This window comes from Macrobrachium rosenbergii, chromosome 30, assembly GCF_040412425.1.
Source record: "Macrobrachium rosenbergii isolate ZJJX-2024 chromosome 30, ASM4041242v1, whole genome shotgun sequence".
In the NCBI taxonomy this organism is placed as follows: domain Eukaryota; kingdom Metazoa; phylum Arthropoda; class Malacostraca; order Decapoda; family Palaemonidae; genus Macrobrachium; species Macrobrachium rosenbergii.
The window spans coordinates 27,646,933-27,667,151 of NC_089770.1; the positions used below are offsets into that span (position 1 = coordinate 27,646,933).

A 20,219-nucleotide genomic window follows, 5' to 3' on the forward strand; every position below is an offset into this window, starting at 1 on the left:
CGTAAGGTTTCTGTTACCGGAATATTCACTTCGCATTTCTTCATTCGGTCTTAGAAGGACGATTAATGCACATCCGATAAATGCACTGTTAATAAAGAATTGTTTTTTTAAGGAGAGGTGTTTGATGTCACCGACATCCCAGTGGCCAGTACCTTTCCAAGACAAGGCCGGAAGGGCGAAAGGGATGGGAGAGAATTAAAAGGAAAAAAGAAACAAATGCAATTAAAAATAATTGTTTTTCGCCTAGAAGAAACCGATAGAAGTAGCAGTAGTAGCAGTGATTTGCCTTTTCAACGGCTCCAAGAGAAAGAGAAAACGAAACACATTCAGGCATGATGCCGATCTAATAACAATGACTTTGCACTCCTGGCTGCCTGGCTTTGGTAACACTAGCCCAGGAACTGCACGACCCTTAGCGAGAGCGCCACTGACCATCATACGTTAGGGAATCGGTTACGTGAATATCTATTAGGTAAATCTTCGGTAATCCCCGGTTGGGGACTCCCCGAGACCGCCAGCGAAAAATGGGGAACATCTCTCTCCTTCTTCATTTTAGTAAAAGAAAATCTTCAACAGAGCTTTCTTGCATTGTTTAATATTCTCTCTCTCTCTCTCTCTCTCTCTCTCTCTCTCTCTCGCCAACACAGCGTACAATATGTCCTGTTCGCTGACGTCAAGAGCAATACTCATCGCATGGGGTTTTCGTTTTGACTGACGAATATCTACTGACGCAGGCTTCGGTGGTGACGTCATGTCTGAGGAGTCGCTCGTAGCTCGGAGCGAAACCCGTTGTATTCCCGGAAATCCCCGAACGTCTGTAACTTCCCCAGCTGGACTGAATCAACCCCTGAAACGTATGCTGGTTTTCGATAGATATAAATATCCCTCGACCTCTTTCATCCATAGACAAAGCCTGACTCCCTTCGAGGACGCAAAAACCTTTCCCAGAGCGCACAGTGACCGAACAACTTCTCGTTTGTGAAAATACTCGCAAGTAGCAAGTGTTCTCAAGACTACTCTCGTCGAATTTTGATAGAACCCGACTGCAATGGAAGGAATCTACCGTTACGATGAAACTGCGGCAGAGACCCAGTCGAGCTCGGTGTTCCTGCAACGCGCAGAGGCTGTATCAGTGGAAGAAGGTGAATTGACTGACGAGTATATAGTGAACATGATGCATGAATATGTGAGCAGTCAACCTGATTGTGTTCCCTTTCACCTATTAAAACTCTCCGACGCAAAGTCAGGTAAAACTCGATTCTGTTTGGTTCCTCTTTTCACTTATCTGCCATTTCCGTTGCGTTATTCACAGATTTGTTATTAGACATTCCTGTCTGGTATTAACTGAGTATCACTCACAGACAAATATGAGATTTCCTTGCTTCTTCCTAGTTCTTTCTGCTCCAGGAAATCTTTTCTATCTTCTGCTGAGAGAGAGAGAGAGAGAGAGAGAGAGAGAGAGAGAGAGAGAGAGATGGTAAAGGGGTTGTGCTTACCCTGTGCCTGTGTAAAACTTAATAATTTATTGTCCTCAAATTTGAATATTTTAGATGAATCATCATCACAAAGTACATTAACGGATGCAATCGTCCGGTTGTGTTATACTGCCGAATGTTTTATTCACTGCCGATAAATCTTCGAAATGGTTTAACTGGTATTATTCATGTTACATAATAATTGGTTTTACATAATAATTGGTTGAAATTAAAACAAACTAAAGCTTTTAGGAAGCTCGTGTTTCCCTTTTTAGAGAATATGTTGTTGTTGTTGTTCTTATTATTATTATTATTATTATTATTATTATTATTATTATTATTATTATTATTATTAGAGGTAAAAATATATATGGAGAAAACCCAAAAGCAGGTAACTTTCAAAGCAAGTTTCCACAAAATGCAATTTAGGAACATAAACGAGAGAACAATCAACGAATTTGAATCAACAAAGAGATAAATAAGGACACGTATAGCACAATAATAGTTAGAATATCTAAGGCATGGCACTGTGAGATTGTCGTAAGCTCCCTTATAAGCTCACGTCAACAATAGTGATCTGCATATTTTCATAGTGCTGATTTCTGTTCCAGGTGTCCTCGACATTGCGAGAGAAATTGCCCCCCACTGGTGTAAGGTGCGGGGTCATGGAAGTGTATCTCCAGCCACGGTTCCTGCCCTGGAAGCACCTGAAGAACTCAACTACGCACAATCAAGCGTCTCTCCTTACGCTACAATAAGCTATCTATCCCCTGAAGGAAATTATTCAGAGGAGGAGATAGCTAATAGCCCGAGGTTGGTGTTCTCTGATTCTCCAACATCTGGACATCTCACGCCTTTTCCAGACCAGAGTCACTGTGGGATGACACTACCAAGGTCTCCCGCAGACATCTATGAAGATTCTACTCAAGCAGAACCTTTATTTGAGTGCAGTAGCTCTCAAGCGCCCAGTCACTCTTTGCCCTTACCAATCTCTATCTTTGCTGGAGAGAACCTTGTATCACATGAAAGCCAGGATCTACCAAAGAAAAAACGTGGTCGAAAGCCAAAATCAGAAGCAGAAAAAGCTGAAACCCTTGCACGACGGCAGGCAAAGAAAAGTAAAGTCAGAGTGTACGAAATTGAGCAGCCTTATGAAGATAAGGAAATGGAGAGAAAACGCATAAATGCCATTAATTCAAAGAAACACCGAGATCAAGAAAAGCAACTGAAAAAGGAGATGGAAAAACAGTTTGCTGATGCCACCATTGAGAGAGATGTTCTGAAGCAACAAAATGAGGAACTGCACAGAAACTTGGATGTTGCATTGAAGAAGATTGCTTATACCTCTAATGAACGAAATACCCTAAAGCAAGAAAACGAGGAACTCCGTAGAAGGCTGGATGTTGCATTAAAAGAGCTTGAAGCTTATAAGAGCCAGTATGGGTTTCCAAGTGTTCTAACTTAGAACATTTCCCAAAAAGTTGGCTCATAAGAAATGAATCTTTGCAGTCGAAAGTTGGGTGACTGTTTCAGTTGGCATTTTGATCTCCGGACCTCAGAGGCAGGAAGAGGTGACGTCAGATGTCCTGATACTCCAAAAAGAAGTCCCCCTAAGACCAAGTGATGACCTTTACAGTACGATAGCAAGAGGTCCATTTCCTTTTGCAATCTTACATTCATTACTCATGACCCTGAAGAGCAAGAGGTCTATGTCCTTTTGCTATTAATACTTACTCTACTCAACATTTCATTCACTATTTTTCAGCACATCTAAACTTCACATTTCCTCACCTGACATAACATTTATAACAACACTGCCTTACATTCTTACACTGTCAGTTAACATATGAAGGGAATGGTAAACCCCTTATTTGGTTCTGTTGTTCAAAGTGGTGCTTTTGATATATCTGTGATATTAATTTTTATATAATATTGATCACAGTTTTATTATATTCACTGTAATCGTGGCTGTTTAATAGCCAAATAAACAAGAAATTATTTTATAACTAGCTGAGATGCATCTGATGAATACAAACAGATGCTTCATTTCACTCATTAAAGTTTTTGTATTTTATCTTTTTACAGGTGCTCGAGATCTCTCTAGACAGAGAGAGTAAGTCTGACAAATAACAGTAAGCAAATTGGCGCGAGTATTCCAATGCTGAACTACCTGGTAACTAAGGTTTAAGGGTTGGCAGTTTGTAGACTGTGCTTCCAAGAACCCTTTTCAGAACCCAAGCTAATTTGCTCTTCAGGAGAGCCAATCATTTGAGTAAACTTCATGGTTACATTTGGTAGTGAATAGATTTTATTATTGCTGAAAGTTCCACACACATAGGAAAACAAGCCGATCACATTTTAGGCTTTAACAAAAAAAGCATTTTACAAGAATACAGTGATAAATGATCGGAATTATTAATAAGAGATACTTGCCTAAACCATTATTTAATTAATCTTGAATCTCTAACAATAGTATACAGTAAGTGAAGATTGGAACTGTGGTATTATTCAAGTCTTCTGACTCTTATAATATACTTTACAGTATTGGGTTATATTGCTTTATTTTCTCTTGGTATGATTTTCGTAATTTTTCCAAATCCCCTTAAAACCATAAGTTCATCTTAATGCACATTTATAAGTTAGAACTATTCCATGTTTCAAGTCGATTGATATCTTATTTTGTTCATTTTTTCAATGTCAAGAACCCTGAAGCAGCTTCAGTGAAGGTTCAAATCAAACAGAGCCCCAAGACAGTGCATACTGTGAATCCTGCAACATGGTTTTAACTTCGGCAGCTGAATTTTATTTAGCCAAAATAAGTGCATTAAGCCTATAACTCAGCATGGTAGAATAAATAATTTAGGAAAAAGGGTCCCGGTGCACCTTAAAATTTTGATGTTTAAGACTTCCAGAGCAAGCACTCAGACCTGACACAGATGCAACATGGCGGGAGGCAAAGGTGCACTGATGTTGCAACAGATAAGATGTCTGATATGTTCACATCCCTTCTTCAGTCTTTTCATGCATGCATGCACAGTAATGTGGACGCACTCGAACTCACTTAGGGCTGAGGGTTGCTATCAGTTAGTATTTTTTTTTTATTCATCTACATAAAGGTATGCATGTATTGCTGACAGGACCTTTCATTTATTTCAAAGCTGATTAGTGCTAGGAATCGGGCAGCTATCTGGCTACTTACTGGAGGCTATGCATGGGCAATATTTGACATTTTCATCATTAATTTTATTACTGAAATTCAAGTGTTGTTCCTTACTGGTATTCTATGAATCTATCAACGGGAAACTAGAATGTGGTATTGATGAGAATTGCATCTGACAGTTACAAACTAATGGAACTTATTTCTTCTAAGTGAGCGATCCTGTATGCTCAGTGATAATGTTTTTCTACTTACAAAGAGCGTACTAAATCCGGTGAAGCTATATACTACATACCCTTATTATTCTCAACATCTGGATACCAGGTATGTGGTATTTTCATTTGTTTTCTGCTTGGTTATGCTTAACTGCCATTGCTTGGAGCATGCAGCAATGGCGTCACTTACTCAGACACTTTGCTTTGTGTAAATACTAATCACATAACCTTTTTAAACTTCTAAACTTTGTCATTTATGTCTCTTACTATTTTCACCATCTAATTCATTTCTGCTTTGTGGTTGTGTTACACAAGCAATATTTCTGGCAACGTTTGGCGTCATGTTGAAAAATTTTGCCATAGTAGGCATTTTTGTCCTGTTTGTGCAAACTGGAGGCCACTTATGTTCAATAATGTGCTACCACATCAATCTGAGGTGCTCTTTTAAAAGCTTGTCACTAAAATTAAAGGCAACTATAGACCATTTGTAGTGATTGTGACTTTACATGCTTTCAAATTTAATACTTTATTACAATTTCTCTGCTTGGGTAGTTTTCCTTTTTGCATGAATACTGCTGGTTTTATGATTTCATTTTGTTTTTGCTTATTTTATACTGTTTGTAAACGTTGAACATATCAATGTATGTTTCTTACTACATTAATAAATACATTTTGGTAAAAATTACTTTTATTACATACATTATCGGTTAATTGACTGACTGCATATAAATACATGAATACAAACTAGAATTCGGAAAAAAAATTATAATTTATGTTTACAGTAAAGATTAATGCTGCGCAAAATGCGCCTTAAGGAATAACCAACACCTTGCAGTGGGCTAATCAAGCCAAAGACTGACCTCACTGATATATGATCAAAATAACCATCAGAGCAATGGTGCTACACAGTCAAGAATAAGTTTACCAGAAACGACAGCCCCCAGTATAACTACTCCCTTCCCATGACAGAATTACACTTTTATTCAGTGTGGTTATTTGGTCAGAGACTGATAGTACTTCTGAAAGGCAAACCTCTGCATACAGAGGCCACAAAAGAGGAGCGCCCTCACGAAGAAGGGTGCTTTCAGGAAGGTATTCAGCCGCTGAGGTTGTGCATAGGGCGAGCCAATTGCTTCCTAGCTCACACATCATTCATACTTAACCTCTAAAGTCATGAACTTACAATGAAGCTTTCTGTGTACGGCTGTTAACAAACATACTTTCTATCAATTTAGGTACAATCATAATACCCTAGTCTTATATTTGGTATTTTTACTACAACAAACGATATCTTTATTTTTAGTTAAAAAGTATGTTTCAGAAATGAAGTGGAATTATAATTCTTACTGCACGATTTCTGGAGAATTACTGTGACTCATTGCTTCTCGTGTCGGACTCCTAAAGCTTGTTAAACAGCTTAAGCACTGATTTTTTTTTTAAATTGATGGCGCCAGGGTCATAGTCCCACTCATGTGCCAACTGCATTTTGACTTTCTTGTTGGTCACCCATTCAAGTGCTAATTTTATCCCAAATTTCTTAGTGACATCTACTGTGGGTCTTGTTTATATTATATATTATATATATATATATATATATATATATATATATATATATATATATATATATATATATATATATATATATATATATATATGTATATATATATATATATATATATATATATATATATATATATATATATATATATATATATATATATATATATATATATATATATATATATATATATATACATATATATATATATATATATATATATATATATATATATATATATATATAGCATATATGTATGTATATGACCTCAGTGAAAATGGGACAACGAAGTGGAAGATCTTTTGCTTTTACTTCAAGACATTCTCAAGCAAATGACATTCAAGGGAATAAAGATAGCGAGAACTGTTCTACAAAAAAGCAAAAAATAAGACCAATGGAGTGTAAAACATTTAATGCATGCAAAGGTCATCACATTTGAAGTTTAGCCTATCTTTAGATGAAGAACAGCTGCCTGGAGAGGCTAATGACATTAGCATGCATTACTGAGAACCTTTAGTTCGACTTAAAAAAAGAATCTCCTTAGAACTTTCCACACAAAATGTGGTCAAGATTGTAAAGAAATGGACTGAAATTAACATTTACAATTGTCAGCTTCATTACTGCAGATTCCGAGAGGCTTCTAGAGACTAGTTCTACCAAGGAACCAACTCATTCTCTGTGATTTTTCAGTCTGTCGTGCAAAAAGAGCTTTATTCTTTAGGCCAGTTCTAACTAATACTTATCTTGATTTATTCGGATGTTTCATTTTTACTCGTTAAGCCTAATTAAAATCAATCAGAGTCCATGCATGGGATTTTATAAACGATGTCACTACTCCGAAAATTTTTTACAACATAGTTATACGATTATATTTGCATAGAATATTTTCAGCATCGATACAATGAGTTCAAAGCCAGAGAAATCAGGCAAAGTTTGTTCTTTTGTCATTCTTTCTCCTTGTCACTCATGTTGTAGGTCGTCAGAACTTGACTGTAGCCGTACAGCGGTCTCTTATCTGTAGATCATCCTAAAAAATATGTGACTTTCTCATGCACTAAAGAGAGAGAGAGAGAGAGAGTTCAAAGATCTATTTGTCAGAGGGAATCAATCGATTTCGGTCAAGAACCATCAAAACATCGCAAAGTGTGCAGTGAACAGTTGAATTGAATACAAGGCCAGTGAGAGACAAAACGAGAAAGAGAGAGCGAGCCTCAGCAAGGAAAAAGTTGTGTACGTATAAGAACAGTTGGGCGAATTGTTCCATGCAATGACTTACGATGACTCACATCCTGTAGATTACACGGACACAACGGTTGCTCATATTTATTTTTTCCTCTATTCCATTGTTAATCATATATATATATATATATATATATATATATATATATATATATATATATATATATATAGTGTACTACTAAATGCCCTTTTATCTCTAGATAACGCCAGAAAATGTAACCCTTCTTATCAGCAAGTATTTTTGGATGAGGGTGCTAGACCTATGACCTTTCTCTTGATCGTTCAAGGGGCTTATATGCTGACAGCATTTGTTTTCCCCGGGGTGACTTAATCGATCAAGAGACCGAGGGTCTAGTAGGACTATTACTGCCGTTTGAAAATTGAAAGTATAAGAATGTCTGCAAATCAGTAATTTGCGCAAACACTTCTATACTTTTCGTATGATAATGCCCACTAACGCGGAATTCTATAGTCCTGGGAATAGCTTAACAAAAAGAGAATCATTAATGTTAACGATAGAATATAACCGTACAAATTTTTGACAAAATACCAATATTAACGCTACCAATGCCAGTAAAACTTTGTAGGAGGTACAGTAAGGGTTCCACAATTATAGACAGAATTAGTCACCAGTCTGCAGGAGTGCGCTCTTACTGCGGCAAGGTTGCCATGACGTCACAACACTTTAATCGTCTCTTGGAATGTCAATGACGTATAGGAAATGAATGTTTGATTGCTTCAAAGTATCCTTGCATCAGGATTTCATGTAAAATGTTACTTGCAGTTAAAAGGTTAAGAACTGTTCAGCACACACGGTACTTCAGTGGATAGAACATTTTAAGTAATGCTTATCATACAGGTTATATTGTTAACATCATTCAGTCTCTATTAACATAATTCAGTCTAGAATCTAAAGTGTTTGATCGTGAGGATGACACATATCACTCGAGACATTTCAGTTTGCTGATGAAGCTCAATCGGCACGAGAATTAATTCGTATGTTGAAAAATTACTTTAGCTGGTAGAACATCAATCACAATACAACCTTAGTAGTACGGTTGTGCATTATGGAAAAGATAAGAGAATCAGCCGTAAGAATTTCCGTAAGTCATTCTGGGAGGTGCTATCTGACTATACGAGAGAGAGAGAGAGAGAGAGAGAGAGAGAGAGAGAGAGAGAGAGAGAGAGAGCGTGGGGGAAGGCTTGGCTGTTTTGTGGAGGTATACGTATGCTTCGAAGCACATGCTCTGCGCCAAGACCTTGAGCTTTGTCCTGTGTTAAGGCTGCCAGATTAATGCTATATCTAACATCGTACAGAGCACGCTAGTAATATTTTACGTGCTCTTGGAGATACAGAGTATAATGTTTACTACTAGTTTTCCTGTAAAATCAATTTCTACGCCGTTTACACGAATGTGTATAGAAAATGTTTTTTAGGAGTGAATAAACCTAATTGGCAACTGATCCTTAGACCAAAGTCGTGGAGTGTGGAAGAGTTGCCACGCGGTTGAAGGCTGCTTCTCTTCCTTTAAACAGAGGCACATTGTATTTCACTTAAAACCACAGTTTTTAGTTTTCTGTAAAAGAAAACTATTATGCCGACTTTGTCTGTCCGTCCGCTCTTTTTCTGTCTGCCCTCACATCTTAAAAACTACTAAGGCTAGAAGGGCTGCAAATTGGTAGGTTGATCATCCACTCTTCAGTCATCAAACATACCAAATTGCAGCCCTCTAGCGTCAGTAGTTTTTATTTTATTTATGATTAAATTTAGCCATAATCGTGCTTCTGGCAACTATATAGGACATGCCACCACCGGGCCGTGGTTAATGTTTCATGGGCCGCGGTTCATAGAGCATTATACCCAGACAACCGTACAGAAAACTCGATTGCGCCAAAGAAACTTCGGTGCATTTTTACTTGTTTTTATTTAATGTTTATTTTTCATTAAAGTCAAATTTTGAAGTGAGAAATTGGACAAAAGTGTTCCCCGGAAAGAGTATTATTTGGATATTGGTCCCAGCAACCCATGAACACTTAGGCGCCATTAAAAAATTACGGAACACTTTTTCCGGTAATTTTTGACCACCCTCCCCATTTTCACGCCTCATAACACGTGTCCAGACACCACCCCCTAGAAAATTATGTACATAATTAGTATGTTTCCCTTATTTTAATGCAATAATATATTAAAGTCTAGCTTAATACCTGGAAATTATTACTTTTAGGTTTTTCTTAATACTTCTATGTTATGATATTAAAGAGTAACAGATAAATTTGAAATGAAAATGCTCTCTTATGCCATGTTTAGAAGAGGATTCATTTAACTGGTGATATTTTCCTAAGTTATATTTATGCATAAAGTAGAGAATGTCGGGGCTCAGAAAAGGGGTCAGTTTGTGATGTTATTATTCTAAAAGTAGGAAATGTTAAAGTACAAACAAGGGTTGAGTTTGTGATATTTTTTAAACAGATAATTATGCAAAAAAAAAATAAATAAATAAATACCATATTCTCAATATTACTAAACTATAATAAAAGTCTATAGCAGAATATTTGCTATCTCTCTTTTGTCCTGCATTTACATCTTTTCAAAAGAAACAGAGGAAAAAACCTCAAAATGTCATGCAACTTATGGCTGCACCCCCTTCCCCAGCCCCCCCTCGCACTCATAACATTTCACCGTATCCCCCTACCCCCATAAGGTGTTACTTCATTTTTGAACAGGCCCTTAAGGGCTGCTCAGGAGCCGCCGCCCCTCAGCCGCCTTTCTTCCTCTGCTGGAAGTAACTTAAAACTGAGATTTTGCACTGGAATATTTGTCAATTCGTTGCGCGCTAAAGCTTTCTGGAGAAAGGGGGAAAGGTTATATTTATTTTATATTCTTCCTCTTTCATTGTTATAATTACATTCAAACTCTCTTTTACTCATCTCCGAAAACCGATCTTGAATATCTGTGACATTTTCAAATAATAAACGCAAAATGGCCATGATCTGAATGTTCCAAAACACTTGGGTTGTTACCAGAGTGAATGGAACCTACGAGAATAGAGATTGGGAAATTTTTGTGACTATAATAAAGAAAAACAAGTAAAAAATGCGCCGAAGTTTCTTTCAGATTAATCGAGTTTTCTGTACAGCGAATAATCAAGGCCACCGAAAATAGAGCTATCTTTCGGCGGGTTTGGTATAAAGATGTATGAGCCGCAGCCCATGAAACTTTAACCACGGCCCGGTGGTGGCCCGTCCTATATCGTTGCCAGACGCACGATTATGGCTAACTTTAACCTCAAATAAAATAAAAACTACTGAGGCTAGAGGGCTGCAATTTGGTATGTTTGATGATTGGAGGGTGGATGATCAACATACCAATTTGCAGCCGTCTAGCCTTAGTAGTTTTCAAGATCGGAGGGCGGACAGAAAAGGTGCGGACAGAAAAAGTGAGGACGGACAGACAAAGCCGGCACAATAGTTTTCTTTTACATAAAACTATAATCTGGGTTACCGTGCACCAAAGGGCGATATTTCCACCTCCCTTATTATAGATTCACAAGAAATTGGGATTTATGGTCCAAAAATGGACGGAAACGAGGAGGATTTCTTATCTCAGAGTAAATATCCGTGAACAAGAGTCTAACGATATTTTGTGCTGGGCTACTAATCATATCTAGTCTTTCACTAAAATCCATCTCAAGAGATTCTGTATTCGGTGTACAATGTTACTCTAACTAAGTATCTGAAAAATGTAACCTGATTCATCTTTTCTCCATCTAGTAGTTATTTCATCCATTTATGCATCTCTGTCCTCATTGCCTCTGTTTTTCTTAAATTTCCTCTCATCTTGTCTCTTTGGGTGTGGTGCATTGTATCAAATAGCAACTTTGTCAGTTCTATGGTATTTTCCTGGTGGAAACACCACCATCTGCGTATTCTAAGTCTCTCAAGTTTCTGTCATTACTCCAGTGGGGGTAGTGTCTACAGCGCACCTCATGGGGTGCACTGTAGGCATTACTTAGAGTTCTTTGCAGCGCCCCTTTGCCTCCTAGCTGCAACCTCTTTCGTTCCTTTTACTGTGCCTCCTTTGATATCCTCTTTCTTCCATCTTGCTTTCCACCTTCTCCTAACAATTGATTCAAAGTGCAACTGCGATGTTTTCCTCCTATTACACCTTTCAGACCTTTACTGTCAATTTCCGTTTCAGCACTGAATGATCTCATAGGTCCCAGTGCTTGGCCTCTGGCCTAAATTCTATAGTCAATTAATTTATCTATACATTGCTACTTTTTTATTATAAAATCAACGAGAAGGATAAAGCTGAAATACTATGGCCACTTGGCAACCTACTGTTTATTGCAAATTAATTTTAAAAGGATCCATCAACTTTAACTTTGCATCTACTTTGTTTAGGGATAATTTCAATTAGCTTTACATATTTAATGGGATTGCTAGAATAATGCAAGACCTTCCATAATATTGGTCGATAGATCCTGTCAAATGCCTCGAAGTCATCGACAAAACCCACCAGAAGAAGATTTTTAAATTTCTTACACTGCTTCACAGTATGCTTGACATAAATACTTTATCAGTGCAACTCTTGCTTTCTTGCACCAGTCTTTTTGCACTAATTACTTTGTCAGTGTCTTTGCACAGCCTGTTAGGAATAACATACTGAAAGCTTCAAAGCTTGGGGAACAGACTATATGACTACACGGATGGCTTCATCAGTTGGCAACCATCTGGTTCTTAGCATTGTTTTAGCTTTCTGTAAAAGAAAACTATTGAGATGGCTATTTGTCTGTCCGTCCGCATTTTTCTGTCCTCCCTCAGATCTTAAAAGTTACCAAGGCTGGAGGGCTGCAAGTTGATATGTTGATCATCCACCCTCCAATCATCAAACATGTCAAATTGCAGCCCTCTAGCCTCGGTAGTTTGTTTGGGATGCGTCACTAACCATAAGACTTTCTACCAAGGCTGGGACTTACCATTGGCCATTTGCTATTAGCTCAGTCAGTTTTCAGGAAACAGTCTTACATTGCTCCCCTCCTCCTGGGATCGATCTCAGGACTCTCACCAGTGAGAAGAGGCTGGGAGTCACTTGACTTGGGGCTATAACTATAAACAAGTAAAAAATGCACCGAAGTTTCTTCGGCATAATCAAGTTTTCTGTACAGTGTATAATGCTTTATGAAACTCTCTCAGCCACGGCCCGTGAAACTCTCATCCAAAGCCCATGAAACTTTCAGCCACGGGCCTGGTGGTGGCTTGTGTTGTTGGCACCTATAGCGGTGCCAGACGCACGATCATGGCTAGCTTTAACTTTAAATAAGATAAAAACTACTAAGGCTAGAGGGCTTCAGTTTGGTATGTTTGATGATTGGAGGATGGTAGATCAACATACCAATTTGCAGCCCTCGAGCCTCAGTAGTTTTTACGATCTGAGGGCGTACAGAAAAATTGCAGACTGACAGACAAAGCCACATCAATAGTTTTCTTTTACAGAAAACTAAAATGAAAACAGAGCTAGATTTTTAGTATAACTGAACAACGACTAAGAATAAGGAAGGAAATAATTACATAACCTGTGGTCTATTGAAGCAACTTTACCAGCATTTCCTCACTTCATATTGCATTAAATCCTCCTTTCTAACTATTTTTGTTACAAGACAAAAGTTCACGACACGTTAAGTCTTTAACTCCTGATTCGAGGAGAAGATTTTCACAAAATCAGTTGCTTCATAAACCTGTAGAGAAGGCTCATCAGTAGTACATTGACCCCTAGATACATTGCATCTCAATCTTCCATGCACTGTTTTGTTTCTTGAATATTATCTTAAGCCTTTTTGCTAGACATCATCTGGCAAATAGGTAAAGTGCTGGCAAAGCAAGTAGAACTACTAATGCATTTGTAATTAGAGGCAGCACCTTGTAGTCTTTGTTGGCCTAGCGTGTGCCAATGGCTTGCGATACCTCACAGGGCTGACATGGCAGAGGATCTCTTCTGAGGAGGCATACAGGGCAAAGGGCCTCTTCCGTTGAAGTTACAGGTACTTATTCTTCCACTTTTGCTGGATAAGTAACATTCGCCTCAGCGACGCTCTGTACAGTGAGAAAATCACTATGTGACTGGTCATAGGCCATAGAGTTTCCAGCTCCGTACACTGTACCTACTGGAAAAAGCAGAAAATACATGTCATTTGTTCCCAGAGGTTGCAAATGGTGAAACATCAGATTGTTCTCAGTAGGCCTCACTTTTAACAATATGTTGAATGGTGTTTCATAGGCTACTTTAGTCGTAAAGTTTATATATATACATATATATTATTACGTGGGTCATTTGGCTAATTAAGTTCATTTGTACTATCTTGGATTTGTCTAGCCTTGCTTTACCTAAGACCCACGTAATCTTGTCAATTAAGGCTAAAGTTACCTAAAAAAAAAAAAAGACAGATGATAAATATAATTAGATCAAGTCGCCAGTTGAGACTAGAGTTACTGATATAGAGATTTATTCTGAACCACATGAATTAAATTAACAACATTACTCAAAACAACCAGTTTCAACAAAGTAAAATAAAAGTGTGAACTGTTTCTTTGCGGGAGCTAACAAAAGTTCCAGCTTAGTCCCACTTCGGACATAAAATATCTCAACATAAAATATGAATAATGTAATGACTCGGGCCTCATGTGACGCTTCTATAGGGCACATTACTGCAATCGCGTGAACTGAGACTCTTGGCACCATGGATGTACCAATAGACCTAATAGCCTTTTTTTAGGACGAACAGCTCCCACAAATTTTGGCAATCCGAGGCAATTAGTGGATATCGAAAAAAAACCGAATTTCTTGAATTATAAGAAGGATATATTCAATCAACAGAGAGAGAGAGAGTAATTTACACTTAATAATAATTTCAAAAATGTTGTTTCTTACTTTGTGAATGACACATCTTTTAAATTAACAAGTAAAGTCTGTTGAGTGTCCTCTAGCAGCTGCAACCGTGTACGCTTTCTATAATTGATAAATACCATAAATCTACATAATAATTTGTTAAAATTTAAAAAGTGAGAGTGGAATAGCTTTCATCTCTGACCTACCCTTTCGAATTGTGATTGTATGTATTTTGCTACGACGCTAGCAATGATAAGTAAAGAAAACGAACCCTGAACTCCCAGAGAAAATGAGAAATTTATGTGGGATACTAAGGAAGTTTGGTATTTGTATCGCTTAATATCTCAACTATTTTCCTTGATTACTTATTTGAGTTTATGTGAGCACGCACGTAATTAGACCTTGTTGTCACATATAGATATTTACAATTCTACTACAAATCATCGGCTGATTTGCAGAAGAAAATCTGTATGAAGCATTACTGAATATTCACGACTTACTTGAGGGAAAAAATTCTGAACTCTAAAGGACGAAAGGATGCAGTAAATGTTTAGCCTCGCTGTCGAACTTCTCAGTTCCAGAGGTCCTTCATTCCTCACACCGTTGAGCTGTGGAACAGTCACCCAGAGGATGTCGGGCAATTGGAACTTCTAAATTTCAAGCGAAGGTGCAATGCAGTACTACCTTAAGGCAATTCTCCTTGCATTTTATTACGTTTTTATCTGTTTATTAATTAATTTTTATCCTTTTTAATAAGTGCGATCTATACTTTCTGTATTTTGTTTTACCTTCCCTTACTTCCTAATGGACACCATATTCTATGGAAGCTTGAATTTTAAGTCAATGTCCCCAGCGGGCTTGTTACATACGAATATGATTCTGAAAAATCTTCTAATAATAATAATAATAATAATAATAATAATAATAATAATATAATAATAATAATAATAATAATAATAATAATAATCTTAAGTACAAAGGTTATTGATCTAAAAACATCAACAGACTACTGGAAATTGAATGTAAAAATCATGGACTCGGATACTATCGAAGCAATTCATGATTTGTGGAAACGGGTTCAGTCTTAAAAACGAAAGTTCCCTAATACGTAGGAATGGTAGGACTGGGCAAAGCTACGCTGTAAGGACTTTTTTGTTAAATTATCCAAGAGAATTTCACAGGAAAAATACGGGTTATTGAACCTATGACAATGGAGGTTGCGACATTTAAATGATATCCAGACACCGAAAAAGAGAGTTTGTGACATACAGAATGAGTTTTTAGAAGGTGTGAAGGTTAGGATAAAAAACTGATGAGGTGTTGAAAGGTGAACGAGTTTCTTCCAATTTGCTTGGCTAAGAGAGAATTAAAAGAATAGATTATTGTTTTATTAAACTTAAAACGGAAGATGGCACGACTGTTGAGGGGACGAATGCGATTTCTTTGCCAATTAAGGAATATTTTGAGGACATATTTCGTTTGGTCGAAGGAGATTGGCAGTGTATGACCTTTTTTTCTGGACAAGTGTCGGCCAGCGCTAAAAAAAAAAAAACCTACCGTAGGGTTTGTCTACTGAGATTCAGTCAAAGGAGGTGTGGTATGCTATAAAAAAAATGTGCAGTGGTAAAACTCCTGGGTACGATGGTCTTCCTGTTGAATTTGACAAGAGATTTTGGAACATTATAAAAATGGATTTTATCGCTGTCTTAAATTATATACGTGATGAAAAGCGAGTGTCCAAGAGTCAGCGTGTTGGTGCAATCAAATTACTTGGAAAAAAAGGTGACCTTGCACTAATAGAAAATTGGAGACCTATAACTTTGTTAAATAATGATTATAAGATTTTTGGAAAGATCTTGAAAAACAGGTTTGAGAATATATTAGATGAATATAATTTCCCCTGAACAATATTGCACAGTCATGTTTTATTCTAATGAAAATAAGGTAGATGCTGTCATCTTAAGTCTCGATTAGTCGAAAGCTTTTGACAGAGCGCATATTGGTTTTGTGTATGAGGCATTAGCTAAATCTAGAGTTTCAACAGAATTTCGTTTTCCTGTCAAGAGGGCGGTGAGGCAAGGTCTGTGCTGCTGGGTGTTCTTCATTTTTCAAGTTTCTTTTTATGGGGAAATTCAAGAAAGTAACGATGTAACGAGCATTAGCGTTTCAAATCAGACAGTCATGAAAGTGCAATGGTTTGTTGACCCTTCCTACGTCTTTGTTGAACAGTCAATTCGGTTACAGCTTATTCAGCGCTTTGAGGTCGCTACAGGTGCCAGACTTAACAAAGACAAAACTATAATAATGATGGATTTGGGTAACTGGATTAACAGGCTGGACTGGCCTTCGGAAAGGATACGGGTTGTTCATGGTATGGTTATTTTTGGTATTATCTTTTGTAGTAAGTTTGATCTGGTCCACGAAAAAAACTATCGTAAATATGTTGAGCATGAGGAAGTTGTCAATTTTCCAAAAGAGTGTAATTGTAAATTCTTTGACCTTATCAAAAGTAGGGCATATAGCCCATACGTTACCCACAATAAAGAAATATATTTGTAAGATGTATCTTTCTGTACTGTATATTTGAAAGGGGATGTACATTGTACAATCCAATAAAAAGGGCTACGTTGAGTTTACGTAGAAGTGAAGTTTGTCTTACTGTTGTTAACAATAACATTTTTAGATACCTGGCAAAGAAACCTCCACTTTTCTGCTATGAGGATGTTTACAGAGAAAGTGTCCTAGCAGCTGAAAAGGTTGAACAGTGAAGCAAGAGCAAGACAATTATCAAACATACGCGAACGATACCAAAATGAAACTTCAGCATTCTCTGTTCCTGAACTACCATGGATGCCAATCGATAATCTTAGCGATATCCATTAATCCTAAAATTGTTACACATCATGAATTATTATGATGATTCTAGTCGTTACTTTTTTCTAATTTATTTAGTATCATCTCCATTGCAGGGCCGTTCTAGTTATATTTCCGGTAGGCCATCTAATATATATGAAAATTTAAGCAGGCCACCATAACTCTTTCACGATACCAGCTTTGTCAGGTTTGGTCTCTGGAAGATTCACTGCCCCTATGGGCCTTACGAATTTGCATAGCGGCAATTTTTTTTATCGCTCAGTGTGACATATTTCATGTTACTTTAATGAATTTGGTGTCACTGTAAAACTAATGAGTTGCAATTTACCATATAGCAAAAAAATCCTTAAAACTACAACCGTCGTTTTACCCGAACAGGTAATCACAATAACAAATAGAAGATAGTAACATACAATTGCCATAATCATAATAGCCAGCGTACAGTCACTCTGTAGATTTTTGAAAAGCGCACTATGGACCTTAACATGCATCCACGTGCATGTTAACGGTCCGTCCATAATAATGGAATGTCCGCAGACAATTCAAATGCAAGACCACAATGGTTCATCAACCTTCTTTGTTCGAAGAAAATAATCATGATAATAAGATGCAAATATATTTATTAAAGTTTAATTGATATATAAAATGACTTTGCATAATATTTTAAAAATATAACAAGTACTGTAATATGATATTTTCTATAATTTTAGTAAGTGCAATCGAATAGTTTATAAAATTGATTTTTTTTATTCTTCTCCACATAACTTAATGTATCAAAGAAAACGGATTTCTATTATTAAATACAGAAAATAGTATTAGTTTTTATGGATAACTATACTAAATGTATTTTACCGTCAGGGTTAGGGTGTAATCACCGCAGAAAATGTACCCTGCCACATCGCGAAGCTACTTGTAGGCCTAGTTGTACTACTAATCTTTGTAATTCATAAAAAAAAGTCACAAGGACCTTTAAAGATAAACTAGTTCAAGTGCACCGCATATGAGGTTATTCCATTAAACACTGCATCCCACTGATTTTGCACAACGGAAGCCAACTTCATTTATAAATCTTAACGATTCTAGACAACCAGTGAATCCGATGTTCTCTTTCATTTCAGAAAGAACTTTATCGATGATCGGATAAAGGTTTTTTATTAAACAGTTTTCAAATTCATTTAAATCACTCACAGTTTTAGAATTCTGCCTTTTTTTTATCTTGAAAACTGCCCTTCCGAAAAAATGTTCGGTGTCTCTTGCTACTTTGCAGGAATCTGGGCTTTGCTCAGTTTTGTTGTCTCTGCTGTGCGAAGTATTTCTTTTGAAAAATCGGTAACAGGACCCCTTTGTTGTTTATCTACTGTATAGTATTCCGAAACATTATTATATAATGTTGTGCTTGTTATGAAGGACTCTGAGAGTAGCTTCGACGAATTGTTTATGGCTCCTTAATGTGAGCTGCAGGTTATGAGATACCCATCCTTGACATGAGATAGGCGGCGGATGATGTGGTAATGCTTATGACACGTTTCTCTTTATTATGACTAAAGGAAGATTTAAAACAATACCTTTGGAACAATGTATACAATCAATATTTATTGAGTGCTGAGTAATTTGATTCAATTTTGCTATCAAACAGGTTCGTTTTGCTGAATACACTTTTCAGTTTGGCTACGCTTTTAAATAACGCTAATCCAGCTGAGTATCCTGAGTTTAGTATAAAGTCGTTTTGTAGATATACTCGTTGGACAGTGAGAAAATACATTTTGTTAGCAATACATAGAAAATGGGATCACAGTTGAAACTTGATATCTGGACGGAACTAAGACAAAACTAGGATTATGAAATGTTTTACACAGAGGGAAAACTTGGAGTGAGAATCCCATATTAATATGCTAGCGATAGTGCCAAGTGGACTTAAGCTCCAAAGTAGGATACATTCTTTTGGGATAACAATCATACTTTAAAGTAACAAATATTAAATTCTAGATTTTACATATTATTTCCAAAAGAACAATGCAAATCAAAGTTTTACCAGATAAAATTGCTTTGATTGTTTCAAAAATATATACAAAACTAGCTAACACTGGGACAGTTCAGTAAACATTTAACTGGATAAATCGAATATTAAATTATATGACACATTACCGTTTAGATCAATTTTCTGCATTTTTTCAAGTCACATTTTACATGATGTTGCGAGGATTATTTATACTTTTTATTTCATCTCTTTAAAGGATTAAACACACTAAGTAAGACGAAGAATCCTGTCAGTTTCTCATATATTACAGGATTTACAATGAAAATAAAAACAAGGCCATTGTGGTAGAAAACCCATAAGAAGCAAAAAGGGTTGGGGGGGGGGGGGATTACTCACCCTCTCACTCAGTCCATCCCTTATTCTGCTGTGCATACAAGAAGTCTAATCAGATACCAGACATTAACATGCTTTTTCCTGTAGGCTATGCATTTCAGAAATGAAATGTCAATTTGAAAAACTGAAGCAAATTTAGAAATCGAATTCCAGATGATCTATATGTTGGACACAAATCCAAAACTCTCCAATGGGATTAATGCCAACCCCAAACTTCCTAAAGGTCACCGATCCAAAGCTTGCCCTAATGTGGGATACCAACCCTAGACTTTCACTTACATAGCACACCATTCGGTGCATCCACTTGTTTGTCATAAAAAGGAATCCATATCTTTCTGCTGGGTTCAAACCCATTTTGGGATTCAGGAAAATAAGGAAGTTGACAGGTAAGCAAAAAATGCTTCTCGCGGTTGTATGATGTCAAACAGACCAAGTATCCCTCTT

At 36.9% G+C, this 20,219-nt stretch overlaps 1 protein-coding gene across 3 annotated transcripts; it reads left to right on the plus strand.

Annotated features, from left to right (window-relative positions):
- The first annotated feature begins 834 nt into the window (after positions 1-834).
- LOC136855141 (uncharacterized) lies at positions 835-5,529 on the plus strand. Of its 3 annotated transcripts, XM_067132020.1 has the most exons (3): positions 855-1,247; positions 2,087-2,221; positions 2,255-5,529. In XM_067132020.1, exons 1-3 carry the CDS (start codon positions 1,049-1,051, stop codon positions 2,938-2,940), a joined length of 1,020 nt encoding a protein of 339 aa, XP_066988121.1. In that variant the 5' UTR covers positions 855-1,048; the 3' UTR covers positions 2,941-5,529. The 3 variants fall into 3 exon arrangements, with proteins under 3 accessions (XP_066988122.1, XP_066988121.1, XP_066988120.1); XM_067132021.1 differs by having other exon boundaries at positions 835-1,142; positions 2,087-5,529; XM_067132019.1 differs by having other exon boundaries at positions 861-1,247; positions 2,087-5,529.
- Positions 5,530-20,219: the final 14,690 nt, after the last annotated feature.